Source organism: Toxotes jaculatrix, chromosome 18, assembly GCF_017976425.1.
Source record: "Toxotes jaculatrix isolate fToxJac2 chromosome 18, fToxJac2.pri, whole genome shotgun sequence".
NCBI lineage: Eukaryota > Metazoa > Chordata > Actinopteri > Toxotidae > Toxotes > Toxotes jaculatrix.
In genome coordinates this window covers 9,454,230-9,473,644 of record NC_054411.1, presented here as the reverse complement: position 1 = coordinate 9,473,644, position 19,415 = coordinate 9,454,230, and the positions used below count along the sequence as shown (strand labels likewise).

The 19,415-nt window shown below is 39.0% G+C and overlaps 3 protein-coding genes across 7 annotated transcripts in view; all 3 read right to left on the bottom strand.

The window, feature by feature from the left end:
• rnf213a (ring finger protein 213a) overlaps positions 1–7,837 on the bottom strand; it is a 29,521-nt gene extending 21,684 nt beyond the window's left edge. Inside the window, exons 1-17 of one of the 2 annotated variants that reach the window (XM_041063486.1) lie at positions 7,716–7,837; positions 5,839–5,957; positions 5,401–5,552; positions 4,161–4,859; positions 3,851–4,023; positions 3,568–3,735; positions 3,205–3,404; positions 2,775–3,085; positions 2,416–2,675; positions 2,051–2,266; positions 1,738–1,930; positions 1,590–1,645; positions 1,204–1,378; positions 955–1,110; positions 742–840; positions 484–606; positions 49–232 (exon numbers count right to left, since the gene is read on the bottom strand). In XM_041063486.1, the coding sequence (XP_040919420.1) occupies positions 49–232; positions 484–606; positions 742–840; positions 955–1,110; positions 1,204–1,378; positions 1,590–1,645; positions 1,738–1,930; positions 2,051–2,266; positions 2,416–2,675; positions 2,775–3,085; positions 3,205–3,404; positions 3,568–3,735; positions 3,851–4,023; positions 4,161–4,859; positions 5,401–5,552; positions 5,839–5,938 (3,265 nt within the window). In that variant the 5' untranslated portion in view covers positions 5,939–5,957; positions 7,716–7,837. Of the gene's footprint in view, positions 1–48; positions 233–483; positions 607–741; positions 841–954; positions 1,111–1,203; positions 1,379–1,589; positions 1,646–1,737; positions 1,931–2,050; positions 2,267–2,415; positions 2,676–2,774; positions 3,086–3,204; positions 3,405–3,567; positions 3,736–3,850; positions 4,024–4,160; positions 4,860–5,396; positions 5,553–5,838; positions 5,958–7,715 lie in introns of those variants that run through there. The other variant, XM_041063487.1, reaches the window with a different exon arrangement.
• A 2,797-nt stretch (positions 7,838–10,634) lies between these two features.
• On the bottom strand, positions 10,635–14,800 carry LOC121197889 (B-cell receptor CD22-like). Of its 3 annotated transcripts, none has more exons than XR_005896298.1 (9): positions 14,562–14,800; positions 14,139–14,483; positions 13,780–14,037; positions 13,252–13,515; positions 12,685–12,778; positions 12,547–12,615; positions 11,112–11,239; positions 10,961–11,023; positions 10,635–10,880 (listed from the first exon to the last, which is right to left on the bottom strand). XR_005896298.1 is itself a non-coding variant. In XM_041061639.1 (9 exons), exons 1-9 carry the CDS (start codon positions 14,614–14,616, stop codon positions 10,856–10,858), a joined length of 1,287 nt encoding a protein of 428 aa, XP_040917573.1. In that variant the 5' UTR covers positions 14,617–14,800; the 3' UTR covers positions 10,635–10,855. The 3 variants fall into 3 exon arrangements, 2 of the variants coding, with proteins under 2 accessions (XP_040917573.1, XP_040917574.1); XM_041061639.1 differs by having other exon boundaries at positions 12,547–12,601; XM_041061640.1 differs by lacking the exon at positions 14,562–14,800 and having other exon boundaries at positions 12,547–12,601; positions 13,780–14,265.
• Positions 14,801–15,655: 855 nt separating this feature from the next.
• On the bottom strand, positions 15,656–19,370 carry LOC121198734 (B-cell receptor CD22-like). 2 transcript variants are annotated; one of them, XM_041063036.1, is made up of 9 exons: positions 19,140–19,370; positions 18,709–19,053; positions 18,368–18,625; positions 17,723–17,980; positions 17,226–17,316; positions 16,824–16,878; positions 16,333–16,460; positions 16,172–16,247; positions 15,656–16,084 (listed from the first exon to the last, which is right to left on the bottom strand). In XM_041063036.1, exons 1-8 carry the CDS (start codon positions 19,186–19,188, stop codon positions 16,205–16,207), a joined length of 1,227 nt encoding a protein of 408 aa, XP_040918970.1. In that variant the 5' UTR covers positions 19,189–19,370; the 3' UTR covers positions 15,656–16,084; positions 16,172–16,204. The 2 variants fall into 2 exon arrangements, with proteins under 2 accessions (XP_040918970.1, XP_040918969.1); XM_041063035.1 differs by having other exon boundaries at positions 16,172–16,243.
• Between the last annotated feature and the right edge of the window lie 45 nt (positions 19,371–19,415).

Below are 19,415 nucleotides of genomic sequence, written 5' to 3'. Positions count from 1 at the left end.
GCTTCAGATGAGCATGTTTTAATGGTTTCTCTTTTGCTGTGGAGATACCATATAGTTGGAAAATGTCTTTGGCGGCAGTCCAGGAGAGGAGGTGCTGAAGGACCACTTCTTCATCTTCCTGATAGTTTCCTTGATGGTCCCTTGGCCAGGATTTCTGGATAATGGTGGAGATGAGCTTCCCAAATTTCCAGTTTATCTCCAACCTCTCAAACAGTTTGCCCTCAGACTTGGTCTGCACAAGGTAAAACAGCAATTAGCATTACTGTGCATATTTTAGATAGATGCAGTGAACCTGAGACTCATGTAGCTTCTTTTATTTCTATTTTTTTAAATTATTGTGAATGTGATTTTAGCTGATTTTATTCATAATTCTCCTATTTTTGGCTGTAGGACAATGCTGGTATTGTTCTTAAACATGGCCAGGAATGTCATAAACGGTGCCACTAATGTATGTAAATGTTAAAAGTGAATGAGAAGTCATACCTGGCACAAAGATGTAACAGCCTCAAGAGCACACTTCTCAATACTGGCAGCAACATGTGGATGGGAACGACTGAGTTCCTCAATCTTTGTGCAGTAGAACTCAACTTGATCCAGAGCAGATTCCTAAAATCACACACACATAAAATGTATTGAATATTTTATGATAAAAAAAATAATAATAATAATAAAAAAAAAATATATATATGTTTTTTTGTTTTTTTTTTTACAATAAATCAGCTGGAATCATGCGTCACATACCTGTTTGTACTTGCCCTCAAAATCCATTGTGAACGTCTGTCTCCACTCTTTTGTGCAGTCTTCATCTTTGAAGTGGATTGAGATAATGTTGTTCCACATCTGTAAAACACAACCAACAAAGGAACCATTTACTAGTTTTCTCTCCCAGCGATGGGTTGTGAGAATCTGCTGAATATTTTGTGTTTTATTTAAAAATAGAACAAAAATGCTCACTTCAGTCTCCTCTGTGGCTCTAATTTGGTGCATAAATGATCTGTTGAGCAAACTCTGTCTGAAGGACCGACTGATCCAGTCTCTCATAATGCTCATTGCCTGAGAGATCACCATGTCTTTTGCATATTTCTGCTCCTTGTCCCCTTCTTGAGTCTCCTAAGTGAAAATTATTAGTACAGTATTAGCAGAGATTAGCAAGAATTCTGGTTGAGATGGTAAGAGCTTGTTCACACGATTCACTCCACATACCTGCAGCTTTTTACTGTGAACAAAGTCTGAGACTGATGCAACCAGATTCATGCAGGCTACAGGAACATCAGGGAAGTCCTGGGTGTATGATCCTGGTTTGACTCCTTTGCAGATCTTCTCTAAGAGTTTCACTGCTGTTGCCAGGCACTCTCTCCTATAAGCCTCAGTAAAATAACTATGATGAACAAAAAGAAGAATTGAAGATTAAAGGACCAAATTGGACAAACATGTAACAAGAACATGGAAAAGGCAAAACACAATTCTTAAAATGTGAACTGTCTAGACAGTGACAGTCTTCCAGCAAATAGAAATTGCCTGTCTCTGTCTGTGGCTTCATGCTCTTACAATTTAATAGAAAATCAGCTAAATTTAGAAGCGCAAATCACCTGTATTTTTCTTCAATGAGTGTCCCTTGGATATGTGAGAGAATGTCAGATACTATCTGTAAAACAGAAATCCAAGAGCATTAATTATTTTACTGATATGTGCTATAACCCAGAAATTTATTATTTTCATCTAATATTTCCACTTCACCTGGACGTTGCTGGAGGTAATATCCTGAGGAACTTTGTTAGTGAAAACATGAAGCACGTCCAAAAGCTCAGTGTTAAAGTTGTTGATACACCTCACCAGTTCATCGATTGACATCAGGTACAAGCAGGATCGCACCAAAAGTGGATCCACCTCCATCAAGTAACTGTGGCTTTTCATGACATTCACCAGATCCCTGAAAACGAGAGCAAACAAAAAGTGCACAGTAACACCCATCTGTTTCCACATAAGTGTACTGAAAGATGTTTGTGGGCAGGCATAAAACAAACATTAGCAAAGTTAGGGAGACTCTTACGTCTTCTGTTGACTGTTAATGTATGATGTTGAGGCACCAATTTCAAGGCCTTGCAAACCTGCCCAAGATGGGCCGTACTTCAAGTTTCCAGAAGACGGCACTTGAAAGGGCTTTGTGGTGCCTCTGACGAGGTGGAGGAGTGGTAGTGCCAGAATCCATTGAGGCATTCCCGCTGATTTCACAGCTTTTATCAGAGACACCAAGTTTTCTGGCAGACTACAACAAAGATCATTTTATAAGCGTCTTATAATTAATCATTAGAACAACTATAAACAGCAAGTTGTTACTCTTTTTACTTGGTTCATGATGGCTGTCATTTCAATTTACTGATAATTACTGTATTATTAAAAAGATTAGGTACGTACTTTTTCAGAACAGAGGCATCCTTTGAAAAATCTGCCCAGTACTGAAGGAAATCTTCTTTGTTTAGTTTGGGCAGGCACAGCGCAGTGCAGAGCCGACGAAGCTCAGCATCAGGTAGTACGATAACATACTGTTTACATACACAGAGAACGATCACAGCTGCCCTCAAGCGGTCCTGAATGTAGGGCATCTTCCCATCTCCATCCCTCAGCAACTGAGGAATTATGTTTGTCAGCATGAACTCCTTTAGCATCTTCCTCACCTAAGAAATCAGAGAGAGAAAGAGATGTAATTCCAGACCACCTTACCTGGGTGTTCCTAGACAATGTATACTTATACTGTGTGAAGATTATGAACTTACATCATCTTTTCCGTAGTTTAAGGAGTACCATTTCTTTTGCGTCTCCTCATAAACAAAAGGTTCCCCATAAACCTGAAAGAACTGATTCAGTTGGATCTGAAAACTTCTCAAATTGGTATCACTCCAGCTCCTGAGAATATCAAATATGGTCTCCAGCATAATATTCCCTGCAATCTCTCTGCCTTGAATCAGGTTCTTCCTTTGTTCAGGCCAGATGGAATCTTTAATGTTCTTCAGTTGGTCTTTAAAGCGTTTGAGCATGTTCTTTGATGGCTGGGCACAGATGATGTCGTCATACTGATGCCAGTCCCCTTTTACAAAAAAGACATAGGACAGAAATTTCAGAGTAATAATCTGAATATTGTATTCAAATTCTGTCATCAAGCAGGTGGATGTACCTATAAATGGCCTGAGTGAAGTTTGCATTTACCTTCTTCACTGAGGAGGTGGGACTTCACAAACAAACATCTGTTGGTAATTTTGTGCGCAGAATCCAATTTGTATATGAACTCAAACTCGTATTTGCCCTTTTTATAGACAATATATTTGTACGGTATTGATTCAGATACAGCTTTACTTTTGATTGTTGCCAGGCTGCCCTCAACAAGAAAACCATGATCTCCAAAATCCCTGTGTGAAAAGAAAAAGAAAGTAAAACATACAAAGTGTAAAAGGTGAGTGTGTGAGGCACTGGGGATGGGGGTAGGTTGGGTGCTGACAAACAAAGCTTAGCTGGATTTATAGCAGTTGGCCACCATCTGAACTTGAACAGTATTTATTTTAGAATAAGTACCTGGTCACAAACAGCTCAGCTGCATTTTCCTCCCATGTCCCTAGGGGAGACCCAATCCTAATGAAGATATGATCTTCTTCTGGATTAAAACTGAAATCCTTTGAGAGAACAGCATGGAAGTAAATTGTGAGTCTGTCACGTGCAGCAATGGTCTGGTTCCTGATCAGCCTGAAAAAGCAAAAATAAAGAAATATAAAAATATGGTAAATATAACACACAGAAATAAAACTGGCAAAGGTGATCTAAAGGTAATGCGCACAACCATCTGGGAGAACTTCATCACCTTTTGGGTGGTGGGCCAGCTAGGGTGCTGGATTCAGTGTTATCCTCACTGGCATCTTTAGTTCCCTTCTCTCCATCTGAGGTTTGTGCTGGAGTCGAGTCCTGCCCGTCTCCAGACTGCTGAACCACCATGTCCTCTACCTCCGGGTCCACACTGGAGCCTATGTTGTCAGTCTGCGTATGGAGCATGAAATATGTATGGAATATGTATGCTAAATATACACCTTAAACTATGTCTACACTAAATGAAAAAAATGTAGGTTTCCCTTTGTCAGTAATGATAACTTTTCATGCATTTTAGTCAGCATTACCTTTGATGACGTTTGAGGGCCAAAAACCATCTTTTGTTCAGTTGCCACAGTCTGCTTCTGTTTCTGGACCTGCTGACTCTTTCCCTTCTGTTTGGTTTGTCCCGTCTGTCTCACATTTGGTTCCACATTAGCATTCTGGTCCAGTGTAGGTTGTTTAGTGGTGACTGTGCCTTTCTTTGAGTCTTTCCTGTCAGTCTTTTGATCTTTAGGGTTAGTGGCCTTCGTTCCTTTACCTGAACCTGAACCTGACTGAGGAGTCATACTCTTGCTGTCCTCGGAGGTGGGATGTTGAGTCGGAGTGTCAGCTGGTGCTGTCTTGAGTGTCTGATCGTGAGTTGATTTTTGTGCATTGCTCTCTTCCTCATTGCAGTTACCTGGAGCTTCCTCTGCCTGACTCGCTGTATGTGCCTCTACTGGGGTAGCAGTCTTTTCACACTGAGTTTCTTGTGTGCCTGCTGATGGTGCAGCTGCTGTGGAACTAGGCTGGCTGTCCATTGAGCAGAACTCATCTTGGAGTGAGTCTGGTGTTTCATCCATTGCATTGTTTGAGCTTTCACTGTCAGAAGAGTCCATTTCGCCCTGCGTCCTCTTCCTCTGGTTGTCACCCACAAAGACGTATGACAGGTCAGAGAGGCTTTGATCCTGGTCTGACAACACATTGCCATCTTTCTTCTTTTTGTTCTTCCTCTTCTTTTTTTTCTATGAAGACCAGAGGGTAGAGCATCAGTATTAAAATGATTATGACATGATTAGTAGAATTGTTGGATAGCTTGTCTTTTTAACATTTGTTTTCAGTGAGTATGTCCCAGCCTTCAACTGGGTAGGTAGAACAAACTTTGACATATTTATAAGAGATAATGGACAAGGAATCATCTTTTGCTGCTTCAAGTTAACAGCTGTTTCAACTTCATGATCATTTTGGAGGACGTAGTTTTAGGTAGAAGTTTCTGTTGTTTAGCCTAACCACAAAATTACAGAAACACTTGTTACTGTGATGCAAGATGATCCCCATGCTAAAAACTGAAAGGCAAGGCAATACAGTGGCAGTTAGTGTTTTGTGCCAGGCAGGGGCAAAATGCCTGTGTGTGTGTTTAGATTAGATTTGTAAGCATTGAGAAGAGCTGAAAATAAATCACCCTCATTTTCCTCTGTACTCTGACTCCTTCAAATCCTTTGGTTATTGTGTTACTGTCTCTGTTTTCCACATATATCACAAAGGGGATGTAACAGTTACACTCACCTTTTTCTTTGGGTTGATGATGGTCTCTTCATTAGGTCGTTTGGGTAATTTATGGGATTCTTTGCTGTCCTCAGGTGGGACATTTTGTGACACTGATTTCTCAGTTGTGTCTTTCAAGTCTGCTACCAAGGATTTGGGCTGACTTTCTGCATCTGGATTAAAAATGTTTATGATCAAATAACAGCCAAATACATGTGTGGAAAACCACTATGACTTTCAGACTAAATGATAACTACACAGCTGGTTGTAGTAACAGTAGTACATATTTCCATAGACTAACATGCATTTTATCTTTAGCACACTGCCAGTATTAATGCACAGTAGACCTCATATGTTTTATGTTTGGAATTATATTCTGGACATTATATGGACCCTATTAATCAAACTCTGTACGCAAATTTGTTGTACTAAACCAAATTTCTAAATGAATCTACTCACCCTGTGCGTTTGCGGGTGGGACAGACAGCTTCTGGCCACACTCACTGCAGAACTTGGCTCTCTTCTCCAAAATATTATGGCCACAATTTGAACACTTCATCTTCACACTTCAGCGTTCTCTGCAAAGGAAGAAACTTAACTTAAAACTGCCGTTTCCTGCAATGTAGCTGATGACCCCTTTCACTTTCAATTTTGCCAGTTTAGGTTTTCATTTCTGCAAAACAACTAGCAAGGACACAGTTGTTTCTTTCATTTGAACTTTGAACCACCTTATCTAACAAATTGATTGAAACGGGAATAACGTTGCAACAGTGTAAGTGACCTGCTGCCCGCCCACCTTCAGTCCCTATAAAATCAGTATTAAGCTTATGTCAGCCAAAGACCGGAAAAAATAGGAGGTCTCTCTGCACACTAGCATAGACTCAGTTCCTCAAAAAATACAGATAATGCTGATGAAAACTAGATAAAAATCTCAGGTACTCGGGTAGAAAAAAGTATAACATGTCACATGTTGACCTTTTTCAGGTTTCAAAGAGCAGCAGAAAGCTTATGATATATTTAATAAGATCAGATGTATTTTTATCACTCCTGGACACTCCCTTTAGACACTCAGCTTAGTTCAGCTCAGTTCCATTTCTGTTCCAAGGCTGAAAAACAACATTCCAAAAAGAAACAATACGCAAATTGTCCTTGTCATAAAAAAAAAAGAAAGGTCAAATCATACATATCAAACATGAGTTAAAAACTGAACTACATTACTCTGTGTTTAAGTAAGGGTTTTGATGTAATGGATGAACAGAGTAAAATTCATCACTGCTGTTTTCATGCTATTTGTCATGAATCATTGCTGAAAATTACATAAAGAGATTCACAATCACATCACTTGCTGTGGTCTATCACTGGATGTATAATTCAGTTCCTTTATGTAGTAATCACTGCTGCCAGTGCTCTGCTCTGCTCTCTCTGTGCTGCATCCCCCAGTATTTTTTCTATCCCGGCAACACCCTGAGGTAACAGCTTGAATGTTTAAACCCACACAGAGCAGTGTCTTGATTGCAAATCAGCAACTGTTGTGATTATTTGTCTAAAGAAAACCTGTAAAAATGCCTGGGATCATAATAATGGTGTGTATGAAAAATGGCAAAGAAAACAGCAGGAGATAATCTTGGTAGTAACTGCAAAGACTGGAACACAACAGTTTAGAAACGGTTGTAATCATACAGCTGCGTTTATTTTAATGTGTAGGGAAAACTGCAAGGAAGCATTTTCAAATTTTCCATATACAAGGCAGGGCAACTTTTTCCAAGTGTAGAGTGAATCACCTGTCAATGAAAAGATCTTTGGCTCCGCAGCACATCCAATCACATAACATGTTTTAGATCACTTCCTGTTTTGGTTCCAGTGCATAACCTCATTAGACCTCAGCCAAACTGCGAATGCTAACTGAGCAAACACACGTTAACTACAGTGTGCGCTATTCACGGCACATTTATGAAGACCACAGTGTCACACTAAAGAAGTGTCGATACTACAATCGATAACTAGCTGACCAACGCGCTCTGTGGCAGCCGGAGTGGTGTGCTGCGTAGCTAGCACAAGCCCTGTCAGTTTGCTCCTGACTCACTTTCCAGAAAAACAAAACAGCGACAATAAAGATGCGCAGGTGCATGGACAAGTGTCAGCCAAATTACATCGCATTTAAACGCAATTTGAGACATGACTTACCCAGAAGTGTCCTGTGACAGACAGGTCTGGTAGCTGCTCCAGCTAATAAATAGGGTTTGTTTATTGCTACTCTGACATAACGTTAAAGTCTGGTACCGTCGTCCCCGGTTTTCTCCAAAGCAGCGACACGGAGGAGGTTTCAGCGGTCTTACCTGAGCTGACGTTTTCCCCCCTCTGTTCTGCAAAAGGAAAAGCCCACAGGTCATCGCCACTGGACCTGCGACGTGCCGACGCAGAATCGCTTCTGAGATCTGTTCTCATTTCATTTCCGCGTGTCCTCTAAAAGTTTCGTTTTGTCAGAAATGGGCGTCGACTATGGAAAGCAAAAGGTTTATTTTCTGATTCATATTTTCTGACTCATAATGTTTATTTTTGTGGACTCGGGGAAGATGTTAGAGCAAGACTGTCGTTTCTGTAACCATGTAGTTCTGATGGCCTCCTATAATGACAGCCTATAATAAATAATTCTCATTGTGAAATTTCATGTCAATTTCAAGTCATGTGTAAGTACTTATTAATACAAGAGCTGCTACTGTCTGTTATGGCACAATCCAAGAGCAGATATTTGGTTTCTTATATTAAAGGATCATTGGACATGATTGCCTGGTAGACAGGAAGCCATGGTCCATAATTATGGTTCCTAGGAGTGATTTAGTTACTAATTTAGTTACTCATTTATGGATACTGTGATTTTCTTTGTGTTTAATTTTTTATTCAGATTTTTTTTTTTACTGTTTTCACACATGTAAGTTGTCAAAATATTTTGTAAAGTGAGGATGCTTTCAAAAAATGTTTGTGTTTCAACTATCTTTGTCTTACTAAGATACAGATTACACAGTCATGCATGCAGAAATTCACTTAAGCATTCATTGTTCAGTACAGTTACTGGTTACACATATGCTCATAAAGCGTTTAGCTCAGGCCCACAGAGGTAAGAGGTTGCTTGTGGTTCTATTTTACTTTCACTTTGACTTTGAGCAAGGACCAACTATTCAGTATTTAGTGGCCAAGAGTAGCAGAACCCCCCCCACCACCCACCATTCACATGACTATGAAGCAAGACATCACTGGAAAAACGGAACATTCCCCTACATCAAAAAGAGGAAGGACAAATCCAGGGGAAAATAAACACAGAAGGAGGTGTGTTTGCTTCTTACAGCAAACCATGGCAAAATGTCCACAGTGTAGCTTACTTTACTTACATCCTACTACATACTATCTAAGCACAGTGTATGTGCACCTCACCGTGGCAAAGTCAGGTTTGTTTAATTGTCATTTGTGAGTGATGGCTGTACACAGTAAACACTCAGTACCAAAGTCATTTGTCTTCAGACAGATTAAGAAAAAAAAAAACACTGATCCTTTGCCACGATTGTCACTCTTGCATTATTCTCTCTCTTGGTACAAATGTACAAATGTAGCCTATACTGCATACTGTGTTGTCTACTCAAAGGAGACCCACATTATCCTGTTCCCGTAAACTCAGTAAAAGGTAATATGCTCAACACGCAGATGTTTATTGTTATACTGAACGGCCCGTGGTGTCTGCAGGATGACCTTTATCCTATTATGAGCTGTATCTGCCAATAACTCTCACATGACTCACACGACACCCACTCCACTGAGGAGAGTACTATTTAGCATGTGTAAGGGCAATGGGGGGCTCCACACTTACTTGACTGAGGGTGCTATGCTCTTAAATCGCCAACAGAGGGCAGAATAACATAGAATATGGAATGTGCCATGGAGTGCATGGACTCTGCAAGGTTTTTATTTCACCCAGATAACTGAACAAAGGGATTTCACACGAGGATGCTGTGCTCATCAAAAAAAAAAAAAAAAAAAAAAAGTTATCCCGCTGAAACACCCAAGATTGGTGTTTCAGCAAGATAACTTCAGACTCTGAAGTTATCTTGCTGAAACACCTATCAACTTTGGCTTCTCAGTTTCATTTTGTGAAGATACATTACCATGGAAACTCGGACTGCACTCCCAGGTCAGGAGTGTGCTACATTCAGGCTGTCAGATTCAGAGGTATGGGAACCTGTTGTTGTTCACCATGTGACTTGTATTAAGCAACACAAAATTAGAGTCTTGTGAACTTAATGGCTCTTTTAGAGAATGTACTGAAAAACTGTAGTAATGGAATGGATCAAGTTAAGAACGAAAGCACAGAAGTACGAGGAGCTGTTTTCAGGCTGTTTGGAGATATATACAGAAGCACAATACTTTTCAGAGTAGTTTATTTTCTCAGATGCATACAAGAAGCATGTCAGAGCCATTTTGCCCACTGGGCTGCAAATAAGGGACTCTGCCAAAAGGTAGGAAGCTTAAATAGCTATTAATGATGAATGTTTGCATATTAAAAGTGCAGGTGTATTCTTTCACAAGCATCCATCTCCAAAGCCCTGGAGGGCAACCAGGCAGATGTTGTGAAAAGACAGTCTTCAAAAAAATTTCAGTGCTATGACAGTGTTACATCAGTTAAAAGACAGACTGAACCTTAATGAGAGTCATAAGCAAAATTGTTTTACATTCCCTGGAAGTGCAGTTTTACCCTGAAAAAAAAAAACAAAAAAACTCTAGTCTCCATTAAAAGCAAAAGCACTTCCTTTTACATTTTTTGCTCTACAGTGCTTTTGTTTTGCTCTCATTTGTCCAATATTATAGTTTGTGCCTCACACAAATGTCTGTACTTAATTTCTTTCATTTATTTTCAACTTTTACAGCCTGTTGAACCTGCTACAGTTGTCTAAAGCCTCAGTGGGGGATATAATTTAGTAAGCTACCTCAGGAATTTAAGACCACAGCAAGCAAATTAACTTTTACAGTTTTTTTCCCCCAAAAAAACACAAACAAAGAGCATCTATGATTTGTAAAACACTAAGCACCAGAGAGCACCTTAACAATTAGTGAGTGCATTCATGCCCTTTTCACCCAGAGGCATGAATAGAAATAAAATAACTTCAAAAGAAGCATATTCTAACATTTTGTTTGATCATTTTGACAACAAATTTGTTATCTCTATATCTGATAATCCTGTCTGGGTTTATGTTTTTTTTCTTTGTGCCTTCAGTGATGATCTCAAGTAAACCGCCTTCACTTAAAAGCCACTTGACTCATATAACAGTGTCCTTTCCCCCATTTCGATCAAGAAGAATTAGTGTCAATAGACAACAATGTTCCTGTTTTTCCTGTTTTTGTAAAAGTTGACATTTTTGCATTTGCATTTTTCCTTTCTCCTGTTGCTGCCAAACAACATGCTCTTGTTGTCTACTTAGGGAAGTTCAAACTACGATGTTTTCAAGATTTGGTCCCTGAAAAAAAAAAAGACATTATTTGCTTTTAGTTAGGCAATCATTATTCATGAAATGTGTAAATGCTTGCTGAGCTTTACCTGCACACTGTGCTGTAAATCACACCTTCGTCATCATAATTTGAGTCCATCTGCTGCTGCTGCCTGGAAGTGATTTAGTTGATGAATACATATGCCTCTTATGCAACATAAATAATTATAAAAATGGAAAACAGTTGTATAAATATCTCACATGTTTGACTTTCCCTTGGTGTTGAAGTCAACAGCTGCGTAGATGACTCCTATTGTTGTTTCTTCACACATGTTGCCCTCATGCGATTTGCTGTTGTCAGACATGGGCCAGTTGATGTAGGTTGCACTCTAGATACAATCATAAATAAGACATGGCCTGATTAATGTAGAACAGTGCTCTTTCTTTATATTAAATTCTATCTTTATCTTTCAGTTCAGAGCTACAGTACTTTGTGACCCTTTTACGCACACCCACTCAACAAAAACAGAACACTGTAGTCTCTTATCTGGCATCAAGTTTTCAGAGAATTGGGATGTGGGTTCTAATTGCCTCTGATGACTTGCTTAATATGTTTGCAGACAACCTCAGTGCAACACAGCATACATTACAAACACTCACCAAGCATTTTATTAGGAACACCTACACACCTGCCAATCATCCAGTCAGGAAATCATGTGGCAGTGGTGCAGTACATAAAAACACGTAGATACAAGGTCAGGAGCTTCGGTTAACGTTCACATCAAACCTGTGATCACAGCGACGTTGACCGTGGCATGATTGTTGGTGCCAGACAGGCTGATTTGAGTTTTTCTGAAACTGCTGATCTCCAAAAAATCTCTAGAGTTTACTTAAGTTTACAGAAATGTATTCTTGATGAGAGTGATAGGAGGAAAATGGCCAGAGTGGTAGAAAGACTATGGTAACACATCGAACTTTGAGGTGGACGAGCTACGACAGCAGAAGACCACATCAGGTTCCTGTCTGCCAGGAACAGAAATCTGCACTGGACATAGGCTCACCAAAACTGATGAACTGGTCTGATGAATCTTGAGTCACGCAGAATTTGGCATCAGTAGCATTGTTGGTAGTGTAATGGTGTGGGGATTTTTTTTTTCTTGGCACACTTTGAGCCCCTTAACACCAGTCAGTCATTGTTTGAATACAAGATCTTATCTGAGTATTGCTGCTGACCATGTGCATCCCTTCATGGCCACAATCTAACCGTCTTCTAATACCTTCAGCATGATAATGCACCATGTTACAAAGCAAAAATTGCTTCAAACTGGTTTCAGGGATACAAAAAATTCAGCACACTTCAGAGGCCTCCTCAATCATCAGATCTGAACCCTTTAGAACGCATTTGGGATGTGGTAGAGCAGGAAACTGCCAGCATGAATGTGCAGATGACAAACCTGCAGAAATTAAGTGAAGAAATCATGTCAACATAGACCAGAATCTCAGCCAAATGTTTCCTACATCTTGTGGAATACATGCCTCGAAGAACTGAGAGCAATGGGAAGCCCTACCCAAGTTAGTACAGTGTTCCTAATAAAGCGCTTGGTGAGTGTATGTCACACAGCTCTAATTCACACGCAACACAGAACTTAATAGAACCATAATAAACTTTAAATAGTCGATATAAGGATAGTGGCACCTGTATTTCCTCCTCACAATAAGTCTCTGGTGCTCTTGTCCTTTTTTTGTTGAATCTGAAACACACAGGCTTTGTAACATCATTGTGATTGTTGCACATGCGATACAATAGTGATATAGTGTAAATACAGCAGCTTACCTTCTAATGACAACAACAATGGTCACAATCACAAGCACAGTAACAGCAGCAACGATAAATGCATCTCTGGTAAATGTGCTGTGGGGAATAGACACTGCAAGGAAAAAGGCAGTTTGTAAGCTCTATGAGAGCACAAAAAACCCTCTAATATACTTATTCTGAAGCGATAATTTCAAATAAACATTATGAGGTACACCTGTACAGTCCGATGCAATGTGATTTCACTGTTCTGCCATAAAGTTTACTTATGTGATGCCTATGTGGTTTTTATTTCTCACTATCAGATTAATGTTGATTAAATTATGTATGCGGCGTTGTGGTCATAGTTTGTGCTGGTGTTGTACTGAACTGCGTTACGCTCAGAGGTGTTTCTATAATTCTGCCCTGCACATGTGAGGACACAAAAATTAGAAACACTTCTCAGTATAATGTATCTAGTACAACACCACTTTACCTGTGACCACAGTAAAAACATATAATGGAAGCTACACATTTCTGGAAATGTCAACAAAAACATTAAAGGTAGGCACTAAAAGACTGGTAATATGAGGATGTTAACCAACTTACCTTTAACCTTTAAAGTCACAGTAGAAGAGTTTTGACTTCCATGTTTGTTGGTGGCAGTGCAGAAGTACTGGCCAGGAAAAACTTCCCTCATGTGCAGTTCAGTTTTGTTTCCAACTTTTTTAATATCATCATCACCAACTATTTTAAACCAAGTATAATTCTCCACTGAGGGGTTTGCATGGCTGCTGCAGGCGAGGGTAATGTTGCTGCCAGCGTCTACTTCTGTCGATGGTCTGACAGACCCTGATGTGTTCTTGGGGCCATCTGAAAGAAAACTTAATTTTTTAGGTGTCAGAGAACAGAGAATATTGCAAACTCTAAAACTAATTATTTTGATATTTGAGCGTGTACACTGTGCAAATTAAAAGGGTAAGTTCAAATTAAGACAATGGCATTTAAGACAATTAATGCCTCACTGACATGGAAATAGTTCATGCAGAGACATCATGTACACTGTAAAATGAATTTTGTTATCATTCAGTTTTCTTTTTTTTTCTGTAAAGTATTGATCCTGTGCCCGGTACTCACATTCAACATCAATATTTATAACTCCTGAAGTTGTTTCTTTGTGTGTTGTCAGGGAACAAGTGTAGTTTCCAGAGTTTGTGGAGGAAATGTTTCTTAAATAAAATACAGGTCCTTCATTTATGGGTTCTCCATTCTTAAACCAGGTGAAAGCAGATGAGAAGTTACCACCATCACAGCTGTTTATGCAGGTCAGATTCACAGAGTCGCCTTCCTTCATTGTTTTATTTCCATTAGTTTTCGCCACCACAGCCCTTAGATCTAGAAGAGCAAAGCGTCACTTTAAAGTCAAACTTTGCAGACTTAAGTGCAGAAACATTTCACAACTGTTTTTTGTTAATGAAAAAGAAGAGAAAACTTACAGACAATCTCTAATTTCGGGCCTTCTTTACCAGTCCATTTGCCACCTTTGGTTCTAGTTTCAAATCTGAAGGCGTATTCACCTGAATCTTTATACTCTACTCTGTGTATTTTTAAAGAACAATTCCTTATTTTGTTTCCAACATACTCAAATCTTGAGGACTTATTCCCTAACTCACTGTCATATAAGAAAGGACCATTAAAAATATGATACATTACATGACCCCACATGACGCGTATTACTTGGTCTTCTGGATAGTAAAATGAACATTGAATGACAACAGAAGAGTTTTTCACTGCGCAGATACTTAGCTGTGGATACACCACTTTCCACTGGCAGAGAACACCTGAAACAAACGCATTAGTGCATGCTTTATTTAATCATGTCAGTGTTACCATAAATGACATACAGATGTTGTACTTACCAGACAGAAGCAGCAGCACCACTGTCAAGGTCAGGCTTCTGTGTTCCGCACACATGCTGAAATTCTTTTTAGAGTCACAGTCAAGTAATCACAAAGCTCCTAATCGATCTTACTACTGCAAAAAGCAGGCTACATTTGTTTTCTACTCAAAAAATACAGTTACTGTGCTTTTTTTTTCTTCTTCCTTTACTTAGTACAGCTTTCAGCAAAGTAAAGCTTTGAAACGTGCTGTAATCAGGTCACACAGACCACACACTTGATGTACCGGTTAAATTTGAAGAGCGGTGTTATACGTATGAAACCAGGCCCTGCTTAGGGGAAATGTATCTTGTGGGCAAAGCAAAGTCAGAGGCTCTGTCATTGTGGGTTTTTGTGTTGTTTTTTTTTTTTTTTTTGAAACACAATTAGATGATACTGACCAAGTTTTCTATTCAATTTCCATTTTTACTTTTGGTAGCTTGGTGTTTAAATGCAAAACTGTAAATATTATATGTACCAGTACAAAAAAAAAATTAGCTTTTAAAGGTGAACCCCTGTGATTTTATGCATCAAAGTCGGGTTACAGAACTTAGGCACTGCACATATGAATAAAAAAAAAAAAAAAGTTGTGGTTTCAGAAGGAGCTGCACAAAATCTCATGAACTGATTCAAGTGATGACAACTGTTTAGTTATTACTTGGTTGGTCTGAAGTTTTGAAAATGAAAAAAAAAAAAAGGTTTCTGTCGGGTAGCTTACAATGGATGTCTACAAATAAAGTAAATAGGTGTATTATTTTACCCACATCATCACTGAAGCCCCAGAGGACAACCAGGAGGAAGGAAAAACAATAACATTTACTAAAAAACACATTTTTTTTTTTTTTTTAACTCTGACAGTCAACAGACTTTCCCCTCTTTTAAGGCTGAGGGAAGCAGAGGCAAGAAGGGGCATCATGTGAAAATGTGTCTGTGGGGTCTCAGACTCACAGTTGTTCCTTTGTGATGAATCAGGCACGAGGTGAACAATCAAATGGCACACGCTACGCTGAGGAAGTTTCATGAATTCTCGTACACACGCAGCCAGAAAAAGAATTGCAACAACAGTTATTCCCTGATCAGAATGTTTAATTACATTTCCCATTGGATTGTCTTTTAATGCCAATATGTTTATCACCTGTACAGATTCATAACATGCTATGACAGTTGAAGCTGAAAGCATGTTCCAAAAGTCATTCTCATACCTCTTGATTTTGTTAACTGCAACCTTAGGTAAACAATCAATGAGATTCTGTTGAATTCTGTTCTGGTTGGTGACTTTTGATGCTGTTACAAGTATTAGTGTTAAGAGGGAGATGTGTATTCATTTTTTATATATTATCTTTCCTGTAATGTATGAGTACAGATTTATAAAATATATGGAAATGAACAAAAAAAATTATACACCAAATAGCCTGAAAAATTATATTTTGTATTACTACAAAACTGAATATGTTTTTTTGTTAAATTACAGACATTCAATTTGTGAAGGGTTCAGCAGTTGGTTCCTGAAATAGAAAAAGAAAATGTTTGCACTTAAGATGTCTTAATCAAATAATTCTTGATGAAATCTGCAAGTGCTTGTTGAACTTTACCCGCACACTGTGCTGTAAATCACATCTTCATCATTATGGGAGTCCAACTGCTGCTGCTGCTGCTGCTGCTGCCTGCGTTCGAATCAGTCGATCAGTACACGTGCTTCCAATGCAATAAAAATTATGTTTGAAAATCAGTAACAAATGTCAAAACATCTCACATGTTCGACTTTCTTTTATTGTGGAGGCGAACCAATGCATAGACTGGTTCTGTCGTCCCTCCCTCATACTGATTCTCCTCTTGTGATTGGCTGTTGTCACAGGTGAGCCAGTTGACATAGTCTGTATTCTGAATGGTATCATAAAGAAATAAGACAAGATTAACTAGTCAGCAAAATGCCATCTTCTTCCATTAAACCCTACCTTTACATTTTAATGATGAGCATCTGCACAATCCTTTCATCCACACCCACACAACAAAAACAACCTCTTATCTGATGCCAATCGAGGCACCTGTCACTTAGCCGATATTCAGCATGTGGGTTTGACCTGATTTTAACCTGCTGATCTCAGTTGCAGACAACCTTTGCACATCTGACAACCCTATTTGTCATGCAGACGAGGGTAGATAATGGATGCCATGAAAATATCAGACTACAACAAAACCTGGAAGAATACGCTCTATATTGCCAACAATGAGCATAATTGCCACCTGTGTGTCCTCCTCACAGTTTGTCTTCGGTGCCCGTGTCCTCTGTTTGTTGAGTCTGCAACGAAGAGGCAGAATCATCACATGATCGTTGCTATTTGACATAGTGGGAATTTTGATATGCATCAGCAGACACCTGGGGCTAAAGACTTGACTTACTCTGAAGGCAATGAGTGATACTTATTACTCATACTTCATTTGGAGCATATGTTTGCACTGAGTGGCAGAGGAATAAATCAATGTGCTTCTTCACGCGGGTGTCACCCTCTCAGGGGTCTCTAAAGGCTTAACCATTCGTCCTCTGTGTCAATCAGGATGCTCCACTCAGTTTTAATGGACCTGTCTTTATTCCTTGTTTATGTTTTTTTTTTTTTAACAGCAGCAGATGACTTAAATACAACTTACCTCCTGACGGCAACATTGGCCACAGTCAGAAGCACAGCCACAGCAGCAACAGCAGTAATGATAATTATGTGCCTGGTAAATGTTGCCCAAACTGCATGTGACACAGAGGTTGTGTGTTAGCTTTGTGGAATCAGCTGTTAATGTTTGTTTTCACAGTTTTACACTTTCCAATCTAACCTCATAATAACAGCAATTCAGTGTCATTTCTATATTTTGTTCACTTCATCAAATGTTCATGTTGTGTACATGTTGGGTTTTAATAATGGTTATATGTTTATATTTATTATTTCCATAAATAAATGTTTTAAATTGCAATTATTATCATTATTTATACAAATGCTACAAAGGAATTAGTGGGAGCCCACAAAGATGATGATCCCTGTAAAATGCAAACCATGACACCAACTTCTTCAAGCAGTTCCTCACAATTCAAGCCCTCACTAAACAACACAAAACCACTAAACGACTGGTTAAATCTAACATATTAACCTACTTACATTGAATCTTTAGAGTCACCACAGAGGAGTTTTGACTTCCATGTTTGTTGGAGACACTGCAAAAATACTGGCCACTTTCACTAGAAAAAAACACAGGCTGGTAACCCACGGCCACAATATCATCATCGACAGTTGCTTTAAACCAGGTATAATCCTCCACTGGGGGGTTTGCATGGCTGCTGCAGATCAGGGTGATGTTGCTGCCGGAGTCTACCTCTGTCGATGGTCTCACAGATATCACTGTGTTCTTCGGGGCATCTGAAAAAGAAAAAAGTAGACTTATTAGTTCTAAGCCATTTGTTTAGTTTGGTGTTCAAGTTTTGTTTCTGCAATGTAAAAAGAAATGGATGACACTGCAAAATGTGAGGCTCACTAAAACACCCTCTCTCCTTATATCTCAAAATATATATAAATGCATTGAACTGGCACAAATCCTTTAAACACATGGCAAGAGAGGAAAATGATTTAAAATGAGCCTTAATTTTCACATTTAGTATCTCAAAAATGTGCCAGTGTCTATCACCACTTTGTAAATTAAAATTAAATTAACAATTTCACATTTACAGCTAATAAGCAATAACAACTCGCACTCACAACACTCACTCACTACTGTTTTAAAGTATCAATCTTGAGTCCAATACTCACATTCGGCGTCAGTGTTTATGATACCTGAAGTCGTTTCTTTGTGTGTTTTGAGGGAACAAGTGTAGTTTCCAGAATTTGTGGAGGAAATGTTTCTTAAATAAAATACAGGTCCTTCACTTATGGGTTCTCCATTCTTAAACCAGATGAAAGCAGATGAGGGGTCACCACCATCACAGCTGTTTATGCAGGTCAAGTTCACAGAGTCGCCTTCCTTCATTGTTCTGTTTCCATTAGTTTTGGTCTCCAAAACCTTCAAATCTAGAAGAGCAAAGTGTAGCTAAAGTCTCAAACTTTGAAGGTTGGAAGTTATAGCTGATTTTTTAAAAATAAAAAAAACTTACCAACCACCCTTATCGATGACCCAACATCACCACTCCATCTGCTTATTTTGTTATCAAATCTGATGATGTATTTTCCTGCATCATGATGTTTTACTTGGTGTATTTTCAAAGAACAATTGCGATGTTTGTCACCAATATACTGAAATCTTGTGGTGGCTTTTCTCAAACTGCTAGAATAAACCAAACGGCCCTTCAGGTGACCAGGCTTTATGTGACCCCACATGACACTCTCCGCTAGCAGGTTACCAGGATGGTAAAACAAACACTGAATGACAATAGATGAGCCCTTCACTGCACAGATGTGTTTCTGTTGATACTCTGCTTTCCAGGTTTTGCAGAAATCACCTGAAAGAGATTGATTCATCCACGTCCTGTAAGATTTTATCATTTTTTTAATTAAACATTAAATGAGATGTGGATGCTGTACTTACCAGCCAGGAACAGCAGCATCCAGGTCAGGTTTCTGTGTTCAAAGTGCATGCTGAAACTGTTTCCAGTTAAAGACAAATCAGATCATTACAACTGTAATCAATTTTCAAAAGATCACAAGAAGCTTTAAGAAGCTCTGCGTGTCTCATTGGTTGTTTTCCACTCAAAATACTGTGTAAGTGTGTCCTTTCTTTCCTTTAACTACTTCTTAATCTACATATTGTACACTCAGTTTCCTGTAATGAAAAGAATAGGTTGCCCAGCACTCAAGCTCTCAG